This window comes from Ovis canadensis, chromosome 14, assembly GCF_042477335.2.
Source record: "Ovis canadensis isolate MfBH-ARS-UI-01 breed Bighorn chromosome 14, ARS-UI_OviCan_v2, whole genome shotgun sequence".
In the NCBI taxonomy this organism is placed as follows: Eukaryota; Metazoa; Chordata; class Mammalia; order Artiodactyla; family Bovidae; genus Ovis; species Ovis canadensis.
The window spans coordinates 60,107,994-60,128,785 of record NC_091258.1 but is presented as its reverse complement, the minus strand read 5'-3'; the positions used below and the strand labels follow the sequence as shown (position 1 = coordinate 60,128,785).

General features: G+C 43.0%; 1 protein-coding gene across 1 annotated transcript; it reads left to right on the top strand.

The window, feature by feature from the left end:
* The first annotated feature begins 9,840 nt into the window (after nucleotides 1–9,840).
* On the top strand, nucleotides 9,841–19,822 carry LOC138418738 (zinc finger protein 568-like). The gene is given in 6 exon segments (XM_069550468.1): nucleotides 9,841–11,807; nucleotides 14,397–14,520; nucleotides 15,338–15,433; nucleotides 18,169–18,670; nucleotides 18,672–18,931; nucleotides 18,934–19,822. Coding segments are annotated over 6 exon segments (1,725 nt in total). The 5' UTR covers nucleotides 9,841–11,738; the 3' UTR covers nucleotides 19,608–19,822.
* Nucleotides 19,823–20,792: the final 970 nt, after the last annotated feature.

Here is a 20,792-nt window from a genome sequence, read left to right as displayed (position 1 = left end):
GTGGTGTCAGGTCTTCCTTGCAGCATGTGGGCTGTCCTAGTTCTGGCACATGGGTTCAGTAGTTGCAGTGCTCAGGCTTAATTGTCCCACAGCACATGGAATCTTAGTTCCTGGAACAGGGAGCCAACTCACATCCCCTTCATTGGAAGATGGATGGACTCTTAACCACTGGATCACCAGTGAAGTCCCTATAGTATATTATTGAAATCAGCCTTTCATTTAGAATTTTTTAAAGCCTTTCCCTTCTCCAGGGGATTGTCCCAACCTGGGGACTAAACCCAGTTCTGCCACATTTCGGATGGATTCTTTACCAGCTGAGACACAAGGGAAGCCCGAGAATACTAGAGTGGGTAGCCTATCCCTTCTCCAGTGGATCTTCCCGACCCAGGAATAGAACCCGAATCTCCTGCATTGCAGGTGGATTCTTTACCAACTCAGCTATCAGGGAAGCCCTCTATAATCACAAAGTTAAAGTAATTAAAGGAAGAGGCTCTTAGACTGAGGTGACCCTAATGCCTTGGTCGCCTATGTAAGCAAACCAAAACCTTAACCCAGATTCAATGCACTTGAATCCAAGAAAATAAACCTTAGGGACAACCAATCACTAACAGCCAACTCAGCTTTCCCAGATAAGATGATTGTTTAAGGTTGTTGTTGTTGTTCAGTCACCCAGTCATGTCTGACTCTTTGTGACCCCACGGACTGCAGCAAGCCAGGCCTCCTTGTCCCTCACCATCTCCCAAAGTTTGCCCAGGTTCATGGCCACTGCATCGATGATGCCATCCAGCCATCTCATCCTCTGACGCCCTCTTCTCCTTCTGCCCTCAATCTTTCCCAGCATCAGGGACTTTTCCAGTGAGTTGGCCATTCGCACTCAGTTCAGTTCACTTCAGTTGCTCAGTCGTGTCCGACTCTCTGCAACCCTGTGAACCTCAGCACGCCAGGCCTCCCTGTCCACCACCAACTCCTGGAGTACACCCAAACCCATGTCCATTGAGTCATTGATGCCATCCAACCATCTCATCCTCTGTCATCCCCTTCTCCTCCTGCCCCCAATCCCTCCCAGCATCAGGGTCTTTTCCAATGAGTCAACTCTTCGCATGAAGTGGCCAAAGTATTGGAGTTTCAGCTTCAGCATCAGTCCTTCCAAGGAACACCCAGGATTGATCTCCTTTAGAATGGACTGGTTGGCTCTCCTTGCAGTTCAAAGGACTCTCAAGAATCTCCTCCAACACCACAGTTCAAAAGCATCAATTCTTTGGTGCTCAGCTTTCTTCACAGTCCAACTCTCACATCCATACATGACCACTGGAAAAACCATAGCCTTGACTAGACAGACCTTTGTTGGCAAAGTAATGTCTCTGCTTTTGAAGTAATGTCTCTCCATTTGCATTAGTTGACCAAAATACTGGAGCTTCGGCTGCAGCATCAGTCTTCCAAGTATTCAGAGTTGATTTCCCTTAAGATTGACTGGTTTGATCTCCTTGTACTTCAAGGGACTCTCAGGAGTCTTCTCCAGCACCACAGTTTGAAGGCATCAATTCAAACTGTGAATTTTAAATTGTTTGAATTCAATTCTGCCTTCTTTATAGCCCAGCACAACTGTATGTGACCACCACTGGTTAAGGTATAGCCAATCAAATGATTTCCTTGCTTTGATTTGAGGTCTTCTCTATAAAAACCTCTCCATCAGCTTCTATTTGTTGAATGTTCCTAACCACTCTTGACTTTATGCTGCCCGGTTCAAACTGATGTATGCTCAAGTAAACGCTTAAAAAATTCTGTCTCAGCTTATTTTTTAACACAAATGAAATTGAGTAGTGCTTTTCTTTTGACCTGTCATTATCAGGTTCTGTACCAGTTAAAGTTAATTAGAGAGCATTCCTTCTTTTCCTAGGCTCTGAATAATCTGAACAATCATTATTAGTTTAAAAATTAGGTAAAACTAGGTGTTCTACTTCTTAGTAGAAGTTAGTAATTTAAATTTTACTAGAAAATCTGTGACGCTGGTTCCTGGTGGCGCTGTGGTGAAGAATCTGCCTGCCAACACAGGAGACACAAGAGATGCAGGTTCAATCCCTGGATCAAGAAGATCCCCTGGAACAGGAAATGGCAACCCACTCCAGTATTCTTGCCTGGAAAATTCCATGGACAGAGGAGCCAGATGGGCTATAGTCCATGGGGTCACAAAGAGCCAGACATGACTGAGCACACACACAAACACACACAGAAAATCCAGTTACCTCTACTGTGGTTATAAATATTTTATTATTTGGCAGCACTGGGTTTTAGTTGGTGGCATGTGGGATCTTCTAGTTACAGCACGTGGGATCTAGTTCCCTAATCAGGATTGAATCCGAGCCCCCTGCTTTAGGAGTGCTGAGTCTTACCTACTGGAACACCAGGGAAGTCCCTCTACTGTGATTATAAAGTTGCACATAGCTTCAAAATTATTTCTTAAATTTAATTAATCAATTAATTTAGTTTTGGCTGCACTGGGTCTTCAGTTGCTTCGCCAGGCTTTCTCCAGTTGAGTCGAGCCAGGCCTACTCTTCATTGTGGTGTTCAGGCTTCTCATTGAGGTGGCTCTTCTTGTTTCAGAGCACAGGCACTAGGACTGGTGGGCTTCAGTAGTTGCAGTGCATAGGTGTGTTGCTCCTGGGAATGTGGGATCTTCCTGGACCTGCAATCGAATCTGTGTCTCCTGCATTGGCAGGTGGATTCCCAACTGCTGGACCATCAGGGAAGTCCTCAAAATTATTTTAAACACAATGTCTATGGTTTAACCTTCCACATTTCTCGTGTTTTTGTTTTGTTCTCATTTATCAATATTGTGTTTCATTTATCTTTTAGAACCAAACTGAATTTTAAAAATCTGGCCCACTATTCATCCATTTCAGAATTTCAGAATCTACACTGACAGAAGAAATTTTCACATATTGAGGTACAGGGAAATTGAAACTGTGTACAAGCTCCTGCAGCCTTGTCTTTTGAAGTAAAATGCTGGCGCAAGAGTTAATGATTGGGAAATGTGAAGATGTAGAAACAAAGAACCGCTGTTGGGCTAGGGAAGTGGTAACAGTTTAGACTATAATTCTGTGACACAGCAGAATCAGTGAACTCCATTTCCTGAAAGATATAGATAAAGGCCTGACACACATTTCTAAGTTGTGTTTACAGGAAGCAGACCCCTACAGGTGAAAACTACCAACCATAGATCCTAGACGGATCGAAACCAGAAGGTTGACTTGAAACTATACCTTGATGCCAACCAGCCCAAGAATTGTCCATGAGGCAATCATGCCCTGCCCCTTGAACACTAGAGAACTCCTCACTGCCTCCTCCAGGGTGAGTCAACAGTCTTGAGGGCATTAGCCCACGGTGGGCCCCCTTTGCCTGGCAAAGCACTAAAAGCTATTCTTTTCTACTTCATCCAAAACTCTCCACATTTCTATTCGGCACTGGTGAACAGAGGCTGATTTTTGGCAACAAAATCATTCTGGCTTATACATTATTTGGCCGGAACTTTATACTACTGATATAGCTTTATTTCCTGTTTTTCATACATTATCAGTTCAGTTCAGTCGCTCAGTTGTTTCCGACTCTGCGACCACATGGGCTGCAGCACACCAGGCCTCCCTGTCCATCACCAACTCCTGGAGTTTACTCAAGCTCATGTCCATCGAGTCGGTGATGCCATCCAACCATCTCATCCTCTGTCATCCCCTTCTCCTCCTGCCTTCAATGTTTCCCAGCATCAGGGTCTTTTCAAAAGAGTTAGTTCTTCGCATCAGGTGGCCAAAGTATTGGAGTTTCAGCTTCAGCATCAGTCCTTCCAATGAATATTCAGGACTGATTTCCTTTAGGATGGACTGGTTGGATCTCCTTGCAGTCCAAGGGCCTCTCAAGAGTCTTCTCCAACACCACAGTTCAAAAGCATTAGTTCTTTGGCACTCAGCTTTCTTTATAGTCTAACTCTCACATCCATACATGACTACTGGAAAAACCATAGCTTTGACTAGATGTACCTAGAAGACTTGAGAGTCCCTTGGACTAAGGAGATCCAACCAGTCCATTCTAAAGGAGATCAGTCCTGGGTGTTCTTTGGAAGGAATGATGCTAAAGCTGAAACTCTAGTACTTTGGCCACCTCATACAAAGAGTTGACTCATTGGAAAAGACTCTGATGCTGGGAGGGATTGGGGGCAGGAGGAGAAGGGGACGACAGAGGATGAGATGGTTGGATGGCATCACCAACTCAATGGACATGAGTTTGAGTGAACTCCGGGAGTTGGTGATGGACAGGGAGGCCTGGCGTGCTGCAATTCATGGGGTCGCAAAGAGTCGGACATGGCTGAGCGACTGAACTGAACTGAACTGAACCTCTGCTGGCAAAGTCATGTCTCTGCCTTTGAATATGCTGTCTAGGTTGGTCATAACTTTTCTTCCAAAGAGCAAGCATCTTTTAATTTCATGGCTGCAGTCACCATCTGCATTATACATGGCTGCAGTCACCATCATACATTATTCATCTCCTTTAACAATTAAAGAGAAAAAAATGCATGATGCAGAAGTAAAGACTGTTCACTTTGAAGGTGCGAATAAACAAACACCTCCCCTCCTGTAAGCCCATGCCAGTACTCCTTTAGGGCTTCCCTGGTGGCTCAGCTGGTAAAGAATCTGCCTGCAATGTGGGAGACCTGGGTTCAATCCCTGGGTTGGGAAGATCCCTGGAGAAGGGAAAGGCTATCCACTCCAGTATTCTGGCCTGGAGAATTCCATGGACTGTATGGTCCATGGGGTCACAAAGAGTCAGAGATGACCAAGCGACTTTCACATTCAGCACTCCTTTAAATATAAGATTCCTTTCCCAGACACCAAGGCTATACTGACTTCCTGTGTACGTGCTAATCTGTCTCTTGAAATTTTGAAGGAATGTTCTCATGTCATGTTTGATGCATGTATTTGGCTCTGACAAAATACAAACTATGCTGAAAGCCATGCTTCCCAGACCAGTTTCTCAGAACTACTGACAAGCTAAATCCTCCACTATGGTTCTCAGTACAGCTGAAGTAAAACCTTCTTCTATTGCTTATTGTAGGTTGTTTATTGATTTTTTGCATCCACAATAGTTGTTAATTTTATATTTAACAAAATTTAATAAGTAATGTTTTACAAGAAGGACATGAAAATGGCCCAAATATAAGGGACTACTCAAAGTAAAAAGAAAAAACAACCGCACATCCTAGAAATTAACTGCTGTTAAATGTTAGTGTGACTTTCCGGAGATGTTACTACCTACTTGTCTTTTTATCTATATTTAAGTACTTACAACGGAGAAGGCAATGGCACCCCACTCCAGTATTCTTGTCTGGAAAATCCCATGGATGGAGGAGCCTGGTAGGCTGCATGCAGTCCATGGGGTCGCTAGGAGTTGGACACGACTGAGCGACTTCACTTTCAATTTTCACTTTCACTTTCGGAGAAGGAAATGGCAACCCACTCCAGTGTTCTTGCCTGGAGAATCCCAGGGACGGAGGAGCTTGGTGGGCTGCCGTCTCGAGGGTCGCAAAGAGTCGGACACGACTGAAGTGACTTAGCAGCAAGTACTTACAAAATGTTTGAAAACAGTATGACATATTTTAACAGTATTACTTATTATTAAGTTTAGTATTGGTAATCCATTCCGGGACTCAGGGTTGTCCTTGAACCTCCCCGGGCCCTTCTCGGACTCCCCCATCAAGAACTCGATTGCTCCCTTTCAGTCTCTCCCCAACCCGACCTCCAACCCGTTAGCCTGGGACTACATTTCCCAGACGCCTCGAGGGTGGGTCCAACCCCTACCGGGCGTCTCTGGGGCCCCGCCCAAGTCGTTTGGAAAAGCCTTGACTTCCGGTTGCAGGTTTCGACATTCCAGACCGAGAGCTGCGCTGGGGGGCTGCGCCGGACACCTCTGGGAATGAAACTTAAGCCGAAACTTGAGCACCCCCTTACCCCGACTGTGGGCTACGTTTCCCAGAAGCCTGCACGGGCCACAACCCTTTCTTACCTATCCAAGGCCACCTGTTACTACCTCGACCGGTCGGTTCGCCCCGATCCTTGGAGGATGCTCAGGCGTGGCTGGGCGACCGAGACTGGGCTTCGTTGAAGCTTGGAACACGACGCGACTCGAGACGAAACAGGTTGTGCCTGCCCAGGCCCTGCTTGGATTTTTCCTCCCCCGGACTACATTTCCCCGAGGGCCCCTCGGTATGTGCGGCTTCGGTACGAAGTTGGCTGGACCGTGTGAGTTGACGGGAGTTCGGACGCAAAGGATTGAGGCATTTCGAGGTTGCTTCGCTCACTGGTTTGGGGCGGATTCCATCAGACTGGCGTGAGAGGACCCCAGAGAAGTGAACGGTGAGGGGCCCCGCGGTAGGTCTGGGTTTGTCAGGAGTTTTAAGTATGGATGGCTGTCGGGCATGTCCAAGCAACGTGCCGGCGCTTGAAAAATAAAGCCTGACGGGGAGGGGGTAGCATCCAGGCCGCCAGTCCACACTTAGGGGTGGGAGGTGTCGGCCGAGTGCCAGCACGGGTGGGTGTGGCTTCCGGCTGGCTCGAGGTCGGATGTCTGAAGGTCAGGAGTGTCGCCGCTGTGTGGCTGCCTGCCTGGAGTAAGTGTCTTTTAATTTCATGGCTGCAGTCACCATCTGCAGTGATTTTGAAGCCCCCCAAAATAAAGTCTGACACTGTTTCCACTGTTTCCCCATCTATTTCCCATGAAGTGATGGGACCAGATGCCACGATCTTCGTTTTCTGAATGTTGAGCTTTAGGCCAACTTTTTCACTCTCCACTTTCACTTTCATTAAGAGGCTTTTTAGTTCCTCTTCACTTTCTGCCGTAAGGGTGGTGTCATCTGCATCTCTGAGGTTGTTGATATTTCTCCTGGCAATCTTGATTCCAGCTTGTGTTTCTCTTACTAATTTCTTTCTTGTAAAAGAAATTTTAGAGGTCCAGGTTCACTGTAGCCTGTTTGCTTCCAGATTTCTAACAGCATGGAATGCCTGCCAGCCCCTTTCAGATCTTGATATTTCTCCATCCCTGCCCAAATAGAAATAACCTAATTGCTCTCTTTGTGAAGATTAAAGTAATACAGTAAGTGAAGTCACTCAGTCGTGTCCGACTCTTTGTGACCCCATGGACTGTAGCCTGCCGGCCTCCTCCATCCATGGGATTTTCCAGACAAGAGTGCTGGAGTGGGTTGCCATTTCCTTCTCCAAAAGTAATACAGGTTTCTTGTAAAAATTTCAAAATTTGACTAAGTTATTAAAGTTTAATGCCCATGGTCCTACCATCTAGAGGTAATCATTATTAATATTTTTAAATTATTTTATCTGCACATATGTGTGGGTGTGTAATTTTGTTTTCAGAATGGGATCAAATTACTAATAGAAGCAATTTAACTTATTGGGTGTTCACTTTGAGCCACTTGTAGCTGAAAGTTCTTGATATGTTATCTTGTTGGATCCACATAACAACCCTATCAGTCAGGTATGAATGTGAATTCTGTGATTTTCTTTTTCCCCCTGCCACATTTTAACTTCTTTGAAACCAGGATGGGTTTTCAGTTCCTGGCAAGTTATAGTTTAATTGATGGCATTTATTTCTTTCCTGGTACATAAAGTAATGGTGGGTTTACAAACAGTGGCATGTCAGATTTGATGAAATTTGGTATTATTCTAAGTTGAAAGATGAGAAAATAGATTCTGTTGAGTCAGTTGCTCCAAAATTACAGTTAATAAATGGTACAGTTGGAATTTCTAAATTGCCTACTGATTTCTCTTGCCCATTTGTCAGTTTATACATTAAGCATATTAAGCATACATTAAGCAAAGTTCTTTTCAGAACTACTCTGTCATTTATAGGTTGTTCTAGAAGTATTTTTTCACGGTTAATCTATTTTGTGTGTGTTTTCAAAAAGTGTTTTCTTTATGTCATGCCAGAAGGTCTTCTCTAATATAAAAATATAAAAGCCACTCATTTTTCTAAAGTACTTTTTGTCTAAACAGTTTAATCTTTAAGGTATCTGATTTGAGATATAACTACAGAACATTGGCTATAAAATTCCTGTGTGTGTATGTGCTCAGGCATGTCTGACTCTTTGGGAGTTTTTCCCCCTCGATGTGTCTGAGTTAGAACTCTTTTTTTTTATTATTAATTCTGTCCAGTTGCTTTTCAGAACTACATATTTCTTTAGTATTGAAATATTTAGGCTAAATATTCTTTAGAAATTATTTAGAATTAAATAATTATTCTTTAGAAATTATTTATATTAAATATTCTTTTCTAAAGAATAAGTAGCAAAAAAGAAAGAAAGAAGAAATACTCTCTCTCTCTTTTTTTTTTCCCCTTGGATAAATCTGTTTCTTCCTTTGTCTTTGACTTTTTTTCTGAATTCTGTGGAAACTTACTGAATTTGTCTTCATATTTCCGTTCTGGTCAGAACCTTCCTAAGATTCTGAGAAAGGGACCATATCTTCTCCCTCAATTCTCAGCACATTTTGGTGAGGAAGGAACTCCAGCTTCACTTTGCCCTTCAACCTTTGACTGTCTATTTCTCCCTCTATTTCCTCCTCTTAGAATTCTTGTTGTCCTTTCTCTGTATTAATGATATTTGCACTGCATAAAAGGGTAGAGCCTACCTTCGTTTCTGCCATTTCTTAGCTCTCTGACCATGAACTCCCTCAAAACTTCTGTATAATGTAGTCTGCAGACTTTGAGGAATATGCTGATAATGGAAATTCACCTGAAGGTGCCATTACGCTGGCAACCTGGAGGTCCCCTAACTCCTACTTCCTGGTCTCCCCAACATCAGTGAGGTGGCAGAGCCCATTGAATCTGTCTCTTTTCCTGCTCCTTGCTCTCATGCCCTGCGACCGCACCTCACTGTCTGTGTGCCAGGTAAAACTTTTGTGGCACGGGTAGTGCATTTACCTAATTGAACTCCCTGAAAGTATTAGTCGCTCAGTTGTTTCGACTCTCGTTGACCTCATGGACTGTAGCCCGCCAGGCTCCTCTGACCATAGCATTCTCCAGACAAGAAAGAACATTGGAGAGGATAGCCATTCCCTTCTCTAGGGGATCTTCCCACCCAGGGATTAAACCCATGTCTCCTGTATTGGAAGCATTACCACTGAGCCACCAGGGGAACCTTGATTGGACTCCCTAACTCTAGTTTATTCCTCCAAAATAAGATAGTCCAATTGCATCACTTCCTTTATTCAGTGAATCCCTGTTACTTTCAGGATAAAACCCCAGCTCTTTCACACTACTGTTTATTTATTATAGTAAATATCTATACTTACTAGAGCACCAGTCCTAGTATTGGCCTAGAGTGGTAAGTCAAAATGATATATTTAGTCCTGGCAAAGATGACCATCATCCAAGGCCTTTCTTTTCTGGCCCCTTTGGATTTCTCCACCATCATGGCTGTCTACTCCTTTCCCAGAATCCCTCACCAGTTATCCCCATTAACTTACCTGTTCCTCAGACACACAGGATGCAATTTGTCTCCCTCTCTACCTCCAACTTAGCACATTCACTGTTCTTGGAATGCTGCTCAGTCTGTTTTCATTTGTTGGAGTTCTGTTCTTTTTCTGGGCCCCAGTTAATCTTTTACATGTTACGTGAAATTTTCCACATACCCCTCAACTTAAGTAAGTCACTGTTAGTTCATTTCAAAGGAATTCTGTTTACAGAACTGCTTCTTTCCTCTCTTACCCTTCTACCTCTGATTTCCCCTCATAGTGTTGTGCTCTGCAGTGATAAACAGAGCAAACCAAGTGTTTTCTGCTTCCCTAGGTGCAGAGTCCAGCTCAGGGTTCTTGTAAAGGATCAGGAAATCCCTGGCTGCATGTGCAAGGGTCAGAAGTGGAAGAGCATCATCTGGAGGGCTGGAGAAATCTAAATTTAAAGCCCAGCAGTGCCACTGCTTACTGCAAACTTGAGTAAATTACTCACTTCACTAACCTAAAGATTCATGGGCCTTTCCTGAAGATTAATACATATAAGACACCAGGGACTAACAGTGCTTAATGCACAGTAATTGTGCTTGAGACTCAATGAGCACTGCCTATCAGCAGTAAGGCTGAGGGTAGGAATGAAAAGCAAGAAAGCCATGGATGATCTTGGCTGGGGACCAGGATGTACAGACCATGAGGATTCTGAAAATTATGGTTTCATGTAAAGCTGCAAGGAGATCCAACTAGTCCATTCTGAAGAAGATCAGCCCTGGGACTTCTTTGGAGGCAATGATGCTAAAGCTGAAACTCCAGTGCTTTGGCCACCTCATGCGAAGAGTTGACTCATTGGAAAAGACTCTGATGCTGGGAGGGATTGGGGGCAGGAGGAGAAGGGGACGACCGAGGATGAGATGCCTGGATGGCATCACGGACTTGATGGACGTGAGTCTGAGTGAACTCCGGGAGTTGGTGATGGACAGGGAGGCCTGGTGTGCTGCGATTCATGGGGTCACAAAGAGTTGGACATGACTGAGTGACTGAACTAAACTGAACTGAACTGAACTGAACTGAAAGCTGTCATTGGAAAAGACCCTGATTGAAGGCAAAAGGAGAAGGGGATGGCAGAGGATGAGATGGTTGGATAGCATTACCTACTCAATGGACATGAATTTGAGCAAACTCCGGGAGATAGTGAAAGACAAGGGAGGCTGCTGCAGCCCATAGGGTCACAGAGAGTTGGATGTGGTGACTGAACAACCAGAACAGCAACAAAAGCCATGGCAGCCTGCATACAGGTAGTTGAGCTTGGCTGAGGCTGCTGAGAACCTGCTGATCACATTGGTTGTCTGGCCCAGTATTGGTGATTCTGGACAGGGTCTTTGTGGAAAGGGGTTCTAGATTGGGTTCTCGGGGCCCTAGTTCTGGGATATGGGCACAAAGCCAAGGAAGTACTTGAGTCTTAGGCATGGAGGAGGCTGGAGGCCTCTGTTGAGGAATCCGTCCAGGGCTGGGCCTGCCTAAGTGTCCTGTGCTCTGGGCCTGCAGATGTCCTTATGTCTCTAAGATGCTCCTCACCTGAGGAGCTTAGCATCTTCCTGATAGACCAGGGGTCTACCTGGGGCAGATCAGAGCAGGCTCTCCTGGGTTCAGATGAGCTCTTCATGGTGGAAAAGTTATTTCTTCTGAACACATGTACAGTTGGATTCCCTGGAGTTCAGGGAAAGCCAAGGTTTGTTACTCTCCCTCAGACGGAGAAAGAGAAAGGGACTCTGTGATGTGTGTGCACACACTGGGTTGCCAAAAGCAGGAAGATAGGAACAGGGAAGGAGAGAGGAAACTTCATTTGCAGACTCTGAGGTCAGTATGGTGACTCGGGGCTGTTCTTACCTCTTCCTCCTTTGCCTTCTTAACTTGTATTTCTCTTGGGTGAACCAGGATATAAATGATCTGGTTTGTAATCCTAAAAGCCATTGCTTATGTGAATTGATGTTTCTTCTCTCTCCTACATCAAGAGCATTTTTTTATTTTGGAAGATTTGAACTGTGGATTTCTTTTTCCTGGAACTGCTTGCTTCCCTGAGCCTCTCCGAAGAACTTGTTCCCCAGTTCTTCCAATTCCAATGAATGATGCTGCTGTCCCCTAAGTGTCTCTCTCTTCTCCAACAAACGTGTAACTGTTTATTTAGAAACCATTTAGCATTCCATAGGTGTGTATGCTTCCACCGGGAGTACTGATGGAATGGGAAAACCAACTCTTGCTGGAAATGTTGTCCCTCTCTTGTTAGAGCTGTGCTTTGATGAAGTGGAGGTGAGTGGTTAAATGAGACTCCATGTTGCAGACTTGGGTTTTCCAATTACAGTGGATGCATTCCAGTCACTCATTCATGTCTGACTCTTTGTGACCCCACGGACTGTAGCCCACCAGGCTTCTCTTCCATGGGAGTTTCCCCACAAGAATACTGGAGTGTGTTGCCATTTCTTTTCCAGGGTTTTCCAATTAGACAAGAAGGTAATTGACACTGATTTTTTGGATTCTTAGTATTTGCTCATATTTTGGGGGGACTGAGGATATGATGGACAAATGATAGATTCTGTGTATGCAGTTATGTGATAGTCCACACGGAACCTGTGGGTCCATTTTGAACTTGTGTAATGTTTGCTCATTGTGGGTCTCAGTGTACATGAGTTCCCAATCCTGAACCCCCCTCCCACCTCCCACCCCATATCATCTCTCTGGATCATCCCCGTGCACCAGCCCCAAGCATCCTGTATGCTGTATCGAACATAGACTGGCGATTCATTTCTTATATGATAGTATACATGTTTCAATGCCATTCTCCCAAATCATCCCACCCTCTCCCTCTCCCACAGAGTCCAAAAGTCCGTTCTAAACATCTGTGTCTCTTTTGCTGTCTCGCATACAGGGTTATCATTACCATCTTTCTAAATTCCATATATATATATGTTAGTATACTGTATTGGTGTTTTTCTTTCTGGCTTACTTCACTGAGTTTTTACGAAATAATTAAATCACATAAGCTATATTCAAATCCTATTTTCAGAGAGAGAGGTTTTTAAAGGTACCTTTGAATGATTCAGACTTTTAAACAAATTTCTTAAATGGGTAAATGCAAAGAGATGGTCACAGTGTTGTGTGCTGAACATAGCATGCGTTATGTACTTGCATGTACAGTTTTATTTAATTGGGAAACACCGATTATCTAGACTTTGTTTACTCCCAGACCTGGCTGGATAATGAAAAAGGATAATACCAGAGAGGGTTTATCTGTAGTTGCAGGAATGTTTAAGAATGATTTGAATGACACAGGTACTGTAACCAATATTTTATAATAATTATAAATGGAAAATAATTAAAAATTTTTTGAATCACCATGTTATATGCCTGAAACATACAGTATTATATATCAGCTACATCTCAGTTCTTTTAACAAATGGTGTGTACACCAAGAATGTGTACTGTGATCACCCATGTTTCCACACTGAACTGTCCATGTTTGTTTTTTTTTTTCTAATTGAAGTACAGTCAATTTACAATGTTGTTAGTTTCAAGTGTACAGCAAAGTTATTCAGTTATACGTATATGTATCTTTTCAGATTCTTTTCCTTAAAAGTTATTATAAAATGTTGTGTATAGTTCCCTGTGCTATCCTTATTGGTTATATTTTATATATAGAAGTAGTATGTATGTGTGTTAGTAGCTTAGTCGTGTCCAGCTCTTTGTGACCCCATGGACTGTAGCTCACCAGGATCCTCTGTCCATGGAATTCTCCAGGCAAGAATACTGGAGTGGGCTGCCATTCCCTTCTCCAAGAGATATTCCCAACCCAGGGATCGAACCTAGGTCTCCCTCATTGCAGGCAGATTCTTTACCGCCTGAGCCACCAGGGAAGCCCTATATAGTAGTATCTATGTATATTAATCCCAAACCTCTAATTTATCCCTCCTCCCACCTTTCCCCTTTGGTAAGCATAAGTTTATTTTCTATGTCTGTGGGTCTATTTCTGTTTTGTATATAAGTTCATTTGTATCATTTTTTTTTTTTTTAGATTCCACGTATAAGCAATAACATCTTATTTGTTGTTCTCTGTCTGGCTTACTTCACTTAGTATGATAATCTCTGGGTCCATCCATGTTGGATGGATGTCCAAAACATGCAGATGGCTTTGTTTCATTCCTTTTTATGGCTGAGTGATATTCCATTGTATAAATACACCACATCTTTATCCATTCATCTGTTGATGGACGTTTAGGTTGCTTCTTTGTCTTAGCTATTAGTGAATAGCTAAGTGTCTTAGTGCTGCAGTGAATACTGTGGCATATGTATCTTGTTGAATTATGGTTTTTTCCAAACATATACTCAGGAGTGGGATTGCAGAATTATATGGTAGCTCTGTTTTTAGTTTTTTAAGGAACCTCCAAACTGTTTTCCATAGTGGCTGTACCAATTTGCATTCCTACCAATAGTGTAGGAAGGTTCCTTTTTCTCCACATCCTTTGCAGCATTTATTATTCATAGACTTTTTAATGATGGCCATTCTTACTAGTGTGAGGTGATACCTCACTGTAGTTTTTATTTGCATTTCTCTAATAATTAATGATGTTGAAGCATCTTTTCATGTGCTTTTTGCGCATCTATATGTCTTCTTTGAAGAAATGTCTGTTTAGGTCTTTTGCCCATTTTTTTTTTCTTTTGCCCATTTTTTGATTAAGCTGTTTGTTTTTGATATGGAGCTGTTGACTTACCATTTTGAAAGGTCCAGCGTGTCCTTTTTTTCCAAATAGCATTTTCCTATTGAATTGCTCTCTTAATTTTCTTTTATTTTCTTGTTACGATTTTGGCCGATTAATTTCTGTGTATTTTTATCCGTGGTTTCAGGATTTCAAGTTTAAAGATGTGGTCATTTACTTCTCTCAGAAAGAGTGGGAATGCTTGCACTCTGCTCAGAAGAATTTGTACCAAGATGTGATGCTGGAGAATTATAACAACCTGATCTCACTGGGTAAGTTGATTTGTCCTCCAAAATTCAGAATTGGTTTTAAATTTTTATATTTATTATAAAAATTTCTTGTGAAGTGAAGAAGTGAAAGTCACTCAGTTGTGTCCAACTCTTTGCGACCCCATGGACTATATATCCATGGAATTCCCCAGGCCAGAATACTGGAGTGGGTAGCCTTTCCCTTCTCAGGGGATCTTCCCAACCCAGGAATTGAACCCAGGTCTCCCGCATTGCAAATAGATTCTTTACCAGCTGAGCCACAAGGGAATCCCAATTTTTTGTGAGTCCTTCCTAAGTGCTTGGCTGAATTAATAATTCTTCCTAAGTGCTTACCAAAGAATGCTTTGTCCCTTGTGAAGTTAGAAATTGGCTGTTCCTATATACATTATCATGTGTAAAACAGATAACTAGTGGAAAGCTGCTATATAACACAGGGACCTCATCCTGGTGCTCTGTGATAACCTAGTGGGGTGGTATGGGGAGAGCAGGGAGGCTCAAGAGAGAGGGGATATATGTATATAATTATGACTGATTCATGTTGTTGTACAGCAGAAAACACAACATTGTAAAGCAATTATCTTCCAATTAAAAATAAATTAATAACATAATTAATTCATGCAGCCTAGGAAAAACAAACTTAAAAAATATTCAGGACCTGAAATAAAAAGAAAAAGAAATCAGCTGCTCCATTGAACTTTATCTTCATCCCCCTTTCCTCTTACCCTTAATTTTCTTACTCCTCTTTCATGATAATCGTGGACTGATTTTAATTCTGGGACACCCACAACATAACTTGATCCTTTTTTTCTTTCTTGAGCAGGATTCACCAGTTTTAAGCCAGGTGTGATCTCCTTATTGGGGCAGGGAAAGGAGCCCTGGATGGTTAAGGGCAAGGAGACAGAAGAATGGTGCCCAGGTGAGTAATAGAGACTCACTTGGGAAACGCCATGGCAGATGTCACTCTCCTGACCTGTGAGAAGGCACGCAGCACATCTGAGATGTTGTTATGAAAGCCTGAGATCTGGAGAAGAGAGTAATGTGTAATGTGAGACTGATGTTTCACATGTCTTCCAATTTCTTGCTACTGTTCCTCATATTCCCTCTGATTTCAGGAAGGAAGTGCCTTTCTGCTTTCCTCCGTTCCTCCTTTCCATGAGATAACCATTTTCACCACAGTTTGGGTCCAATTTTGTTCTGATTTTTTTTTTAATAATTTTTATTTATTTATTTTTATTCTTGACTATGCTGGGTCTTCACTGCTGCATGGGCTTTCTCTAGTTGTGGCAAGCTGGGCTTCAACTACCACTCTACCCTCTACTTGTGATGTGTGGGCTTCTCATTGCAGTGGCTTCTCTTGCAGAAGTTGTGGTGCACGGGTTCAGTCACTCCTTGGCATGTGGGATCTTCCCAAACCAGTAGGTGGATTCCTTACCACTGAGCCTCCAGGGAAGCCTTGGGAGAAATTATACCAATAGATAAACTGATGAACAAATACATAATTATAAAAAGTGAGAAAAAGATTATGAGGGCAAAGAAAAGGATATAGGATAGAAAATTAAGATGTTTAGAATGAAAGAAGCTGGCCATGGCAGATATCCTGGAGCAGAGAGCATGCAAAGGAGCCAAAACATTTCCTGAAAGATGAGAATGTAATTGGCATGACATACAAGTTGAATGGAGGCCAGTATAGTGAACTCATGGTGAGTGAAGGTGACAGTACCTCAAAATTAAGTTGAAGAGGGAAGCGGGGGCCAGATGCTGCAGAATTTTGCAGGTCTGATAGTGAATTTTGTATTTTAGGTGCAGGGGGAAGGCACTGCATTTAAACAGTGAGTCCCACATTTTGAGTTGCCTCAGAAATCAGTGAGCGAGATAGAAAAACAGACCAATAGCCATACATTTGGCAGACAACTATTATTTACTTTGTGCAGGTACAGTGAAGGGTGGACAGCCAGTACAGAAGTAAACAAGTTAAAATATAATCTGTTGAGTTTAGAGGTGAAGTATACTGATGTCTGCAAGGTGACTTGATGTTTCGAGGGGTAGATAGATGTATAATAAGGCAAGTAGATGCAAACATTTATTATAGAATCTAGGTGATGAGATTATGGAGTTCACTGTCTAGTTCTTTTCATTCTTCTGTGTTATGAAAACTTTCAAGCATAATATTGGGGGAAGAGATAAAATGACGTGTGATAAGTACACTGCAAAAAAGTACAGTAAGTAGATTGATGAAGGTCCTGTTTTGTAGAGAGTGGTCTCTTAAGTTGGCATCTAAATAGAGGTCAGAAAGAGCCATGTTGATATCTTAGGGAAGATATTTGTAGGCAGAGATTCTGAAGGAAGGGTGTGCTTGGCAAATGTGAACATCTGGTTGGTCAGGGAGCTAGAACAGAGTCAGCTCATGGGAGGGGATAAGGCAGTAAGGTCAGAGAGGTAGTGCAGGACAAGTTCTGGAAAGGCCCTGTTGGTCACTGAGGGATTTTGACTTTTACTCTGGGTGAGAAGAAAATCCATTGGATGATTTTGAGCAGAAGAATGACATGATCGAACTTATTTTAATAAGAGCACTCTGGCTACTGTGTTGGGGATGGGATATTTCCATAGGGAGCATAGTATTTCCATAAAACTTCCCTGGTGGCTCAGACGGTAAAGTGTCTGTCTACAATGTGGGAGACCTGGGTTCAATCCCTGGTTTGGGAAGATCCCCTGGAGAAGGAAATGGCAATCCACTCCAGTACTATTGCCTGGAAAATCCCATGGACGGAGGAGCCTGGTAGGCTACTTACTGTCCATGGGGTCGCAAAGAGTCGGACACGACTGAGCAACTTCACTTGCATAGTATTTCCATAGGGAAATACTACGCTAGGATAATGTTTTGTTAATCTTGGTGAGGGATGGCTCTGGACAAGGTGATTACTACTAGAGATACTAGTAGAAGTAATCAAAACCTGGGGCTAGAGATGAGAGGACTTGCTGTTAGATAATGTCCTACTCCTTTAGATTCTCATTTAGTTGGTTGATTCCTGGACATTACATATTTTTAAAAAAATATTTATAATTTATTTATTTGGCTATGCTGGATCTTAGTTGTGGCACATAAGATCTTCAATCTTTAGTTACCAACTGCTGGATGTGGCATGTGGGATCTAGTTCCCCAGTGAGGGATCTAACCCAGACCCCCTGGGTTGGGAGTGCTAAGTCTTAACTGCTAGACCACCTGGGAGGTCCTGGACATTGTATTTTCAACAAGTTCCCCAGCTGATTCTCACCAGAAGTGAAAAGTCACTTCCTTGGGGCTTCCCTGGTGGTGCAGTGACTAAGATTCCAGTGCTTCCAATGCAGGGGGCCTGGGTTCAATCACTGGTCAGGGAACTAGATCCCACATGCCCCAACTAAAGAGTTCACATGCTACTACTAAGACCTGGCACAGCCAAATAAATAAATATTTAAAAAATCACTTCCTTCATAAGCTGCTCTCTTTTTCTCTATTCTTATTCCCCTCCCATCCCCCCCCTTTTTTTTTTTTCCAAATTATAACGCAGTGTTAAGAACAATTTAAACTTTCACTATTTTTGGTTTGTTGTTTCTGCCTTGGAACTTTCCTTTCTCCTGCAACATGAAAATACTCTTTTCTTTGTTATCTTACAGACTGGGAATGTAGAAGAGAAGCCAAGACTTTATCTTTAAAGGAGGACAGTTATGAAATTCAGTCATTGCAACTGGAGATAATAAAGAGACTTCTAAGCTCTAATCTTGAGTGTCCTAGAGTCAGAAATACCAGAGAAATCAGATGCCACTTGGAGAGGCTACCAGAAGAACATTTCACACAAGCCATAATAACTTTTGAAGAAAGATCCACTTCCATTCAGCACACAGATCCTAGAGCACCTCAGACAGCTCCTACTGGAACAAAATCCTGTGAATCCAAGGAATGTAAGACTTCCAGGTTCCAACCACACCAGAGTCAACATGAAAGAAGTCATAATAAGGAGAAAGACTCTAAATGTGGAGAATGTGAGAAAGCCTTTAATAGTAGGTCAGACTTGATGAAACATCAGAGAATTCATGAAAGCCAAAAAAGTAATGAAAATAAGGAAGGTGACTTTATTCGTGACTCTCAGATGATGAAATCTCAGAGCATTAATACTGCTGAAACCTCATAAATGTAAGGAATGTGGGAAAGCCTTTCATTCTACCTCACAACTTAGTAAACACCAAAAGATTCACATAGGTGAGAAACCCTTTAAGTGTATGGAATGTGGAAAGGCCTTTCCATCTACCTCACAGCTGAATTTACATCAGAGGATTCATACCAATGAGAAATACTACGAATGTAAGGAGTGTGGGAAAGCCTTTACCCGTCCCTCACACCTTCTTCGACATCAGAGAATCCATACTGGTGAGAAACCCCATAGTGTAAGGACTGGGGGAAAGCTTTTCGCTGTGACACACAACTTAGTCTTCATCAGATAATTCATACTGGTGAGAGACGCTATGAATGTAAGGAATGTGGGAAGGTGTACAGTTGTGCCTCACAACTGAACCTACATCAAAGAATTCATACTGGCGAGAAACCTCATAAATGTAGGGAATGTGGGAAAGGTTTGATTTCCGATTCACATCTTGTCCGACATCAGAGTGTTCATACAGGGGAGAAACCATACAAGTGTAAGCAATGTGGGAAAGCCTTTCGCCGTGGCTCAGAACTTACCAGACATCAGAGAGCTCACACGGGTGAGAAACCTTATAAATGCAAGGAATGTGAAATGGCCTTTACTTGTAGCACAGAACTTATCCGGCATCAAAAAATTCACACTGCTGAGAGACCCCATAAATGTAAGGAATGTGGGAAGGCTTTTATTCGATGATCAGAACTTACTCATCACGAGAGAAATCATAGTGGTGAAAAACCCTATGAGTGTAAGGAATGTGGGAAGGCCTTTGGCCGTGGCTCAGAGCTTAGTCGACACCAGAAAATTCATACTGGTGAGAAACCCTATGAATGTGAGCAATGTGGGAAGGCCTTTATTCGTGGCTCACACCTTAGTCAACATCAAAGAATTCATGCAGGACAGAGGAGTGAGTGAAGACATGGGAAACCTCAAAATTTGACATCTGGGAGAAGGAAATGGCAACCCACTCCAGTATTCTTTCCTGGAAAATTCTACAGACAGAAGAGCCTAGTGGGCTGCAGTCCATGGTGTCACATGACCAGAGCAAGCACGCATGAGGGGTTGGAGGGAGATGGCTGGTAGCAATAAACAGGTAGAACTAAAAATAAAAATTGACATCTGGAAATTTGTGCTAGTAAAACAAAAGCCTATTTAATTGTCAGGAATGTGGGAAAGCATTTAAAGACAACAGCTTAATATCACACTTCATACTGTGGATATGAGGCCTTTAATTAAAGGCCAGAATTTGATATGTATTCAGTTCAGTTCAGTCGCTCAGTCGTGTCCGATTCTTTGCAACCGCATGAATCGCAGCATGCCAGGCTTCCCTGTCCATCACCAACTCCCGGAGTTTACCCAAGCTCATGTCCATCAAGTCGGTGCCACAACTGGGTATTGTTTTTGCTTTGGCTCCATCCCTTCTTTCTGGAGTTATTTCTCCACTGATCTCCAGTAGCATATTGGGCACTTACCGACCTGGGGAGTTCCTCTTTCAGTATCTTATCATTTTGCCTTTTCATACTGTTCATGGGGTTCTCAAGGAAAGAATAGTGAAGTTGTTTGCCATTGCCCTCTCCAGTGGACCACATTCTGTCAGACCTCTCCCCCATGACCCATCCATCTTGGGTGGCCTCACACGGCATGGCTTAGTTTCATTGAGTTAGACAAGGCTGTGGTCCATGTGATCAGATTGACTAGTTTTCTATGATTATGGTTTCAGTGTGTCTGCCCTCTGATGCCCACTCACAACAGCTACTGTCTTATTGGGGTTTCTCTTACCTTGGACGTGGGATATCTCTTCACGGCTGCTCCAGCAAAGCACAGCCGCTGCTCCTTACCTTGGATGAGGTCACCCCTCCTGACCTTGAACGTGGAGTAACTCCTCTCTGCCCTCCTGTGCCCACGCAGCCGCTACTCCTTGGACATGGGGTTGCTCCTCTCGGCTGCTGCCCCTGACCTGCGCCGTCACAGCTTGGTGCGCTCAGTCGCCGCCCCTTGACATGTATTACTGATGAGAAATCTTTGCCGCCCCTTGACATGTATTACTGATGAGAAATCTTCGCCGCCCCTTGACATGTATTACTGATGAGAAATCTTATA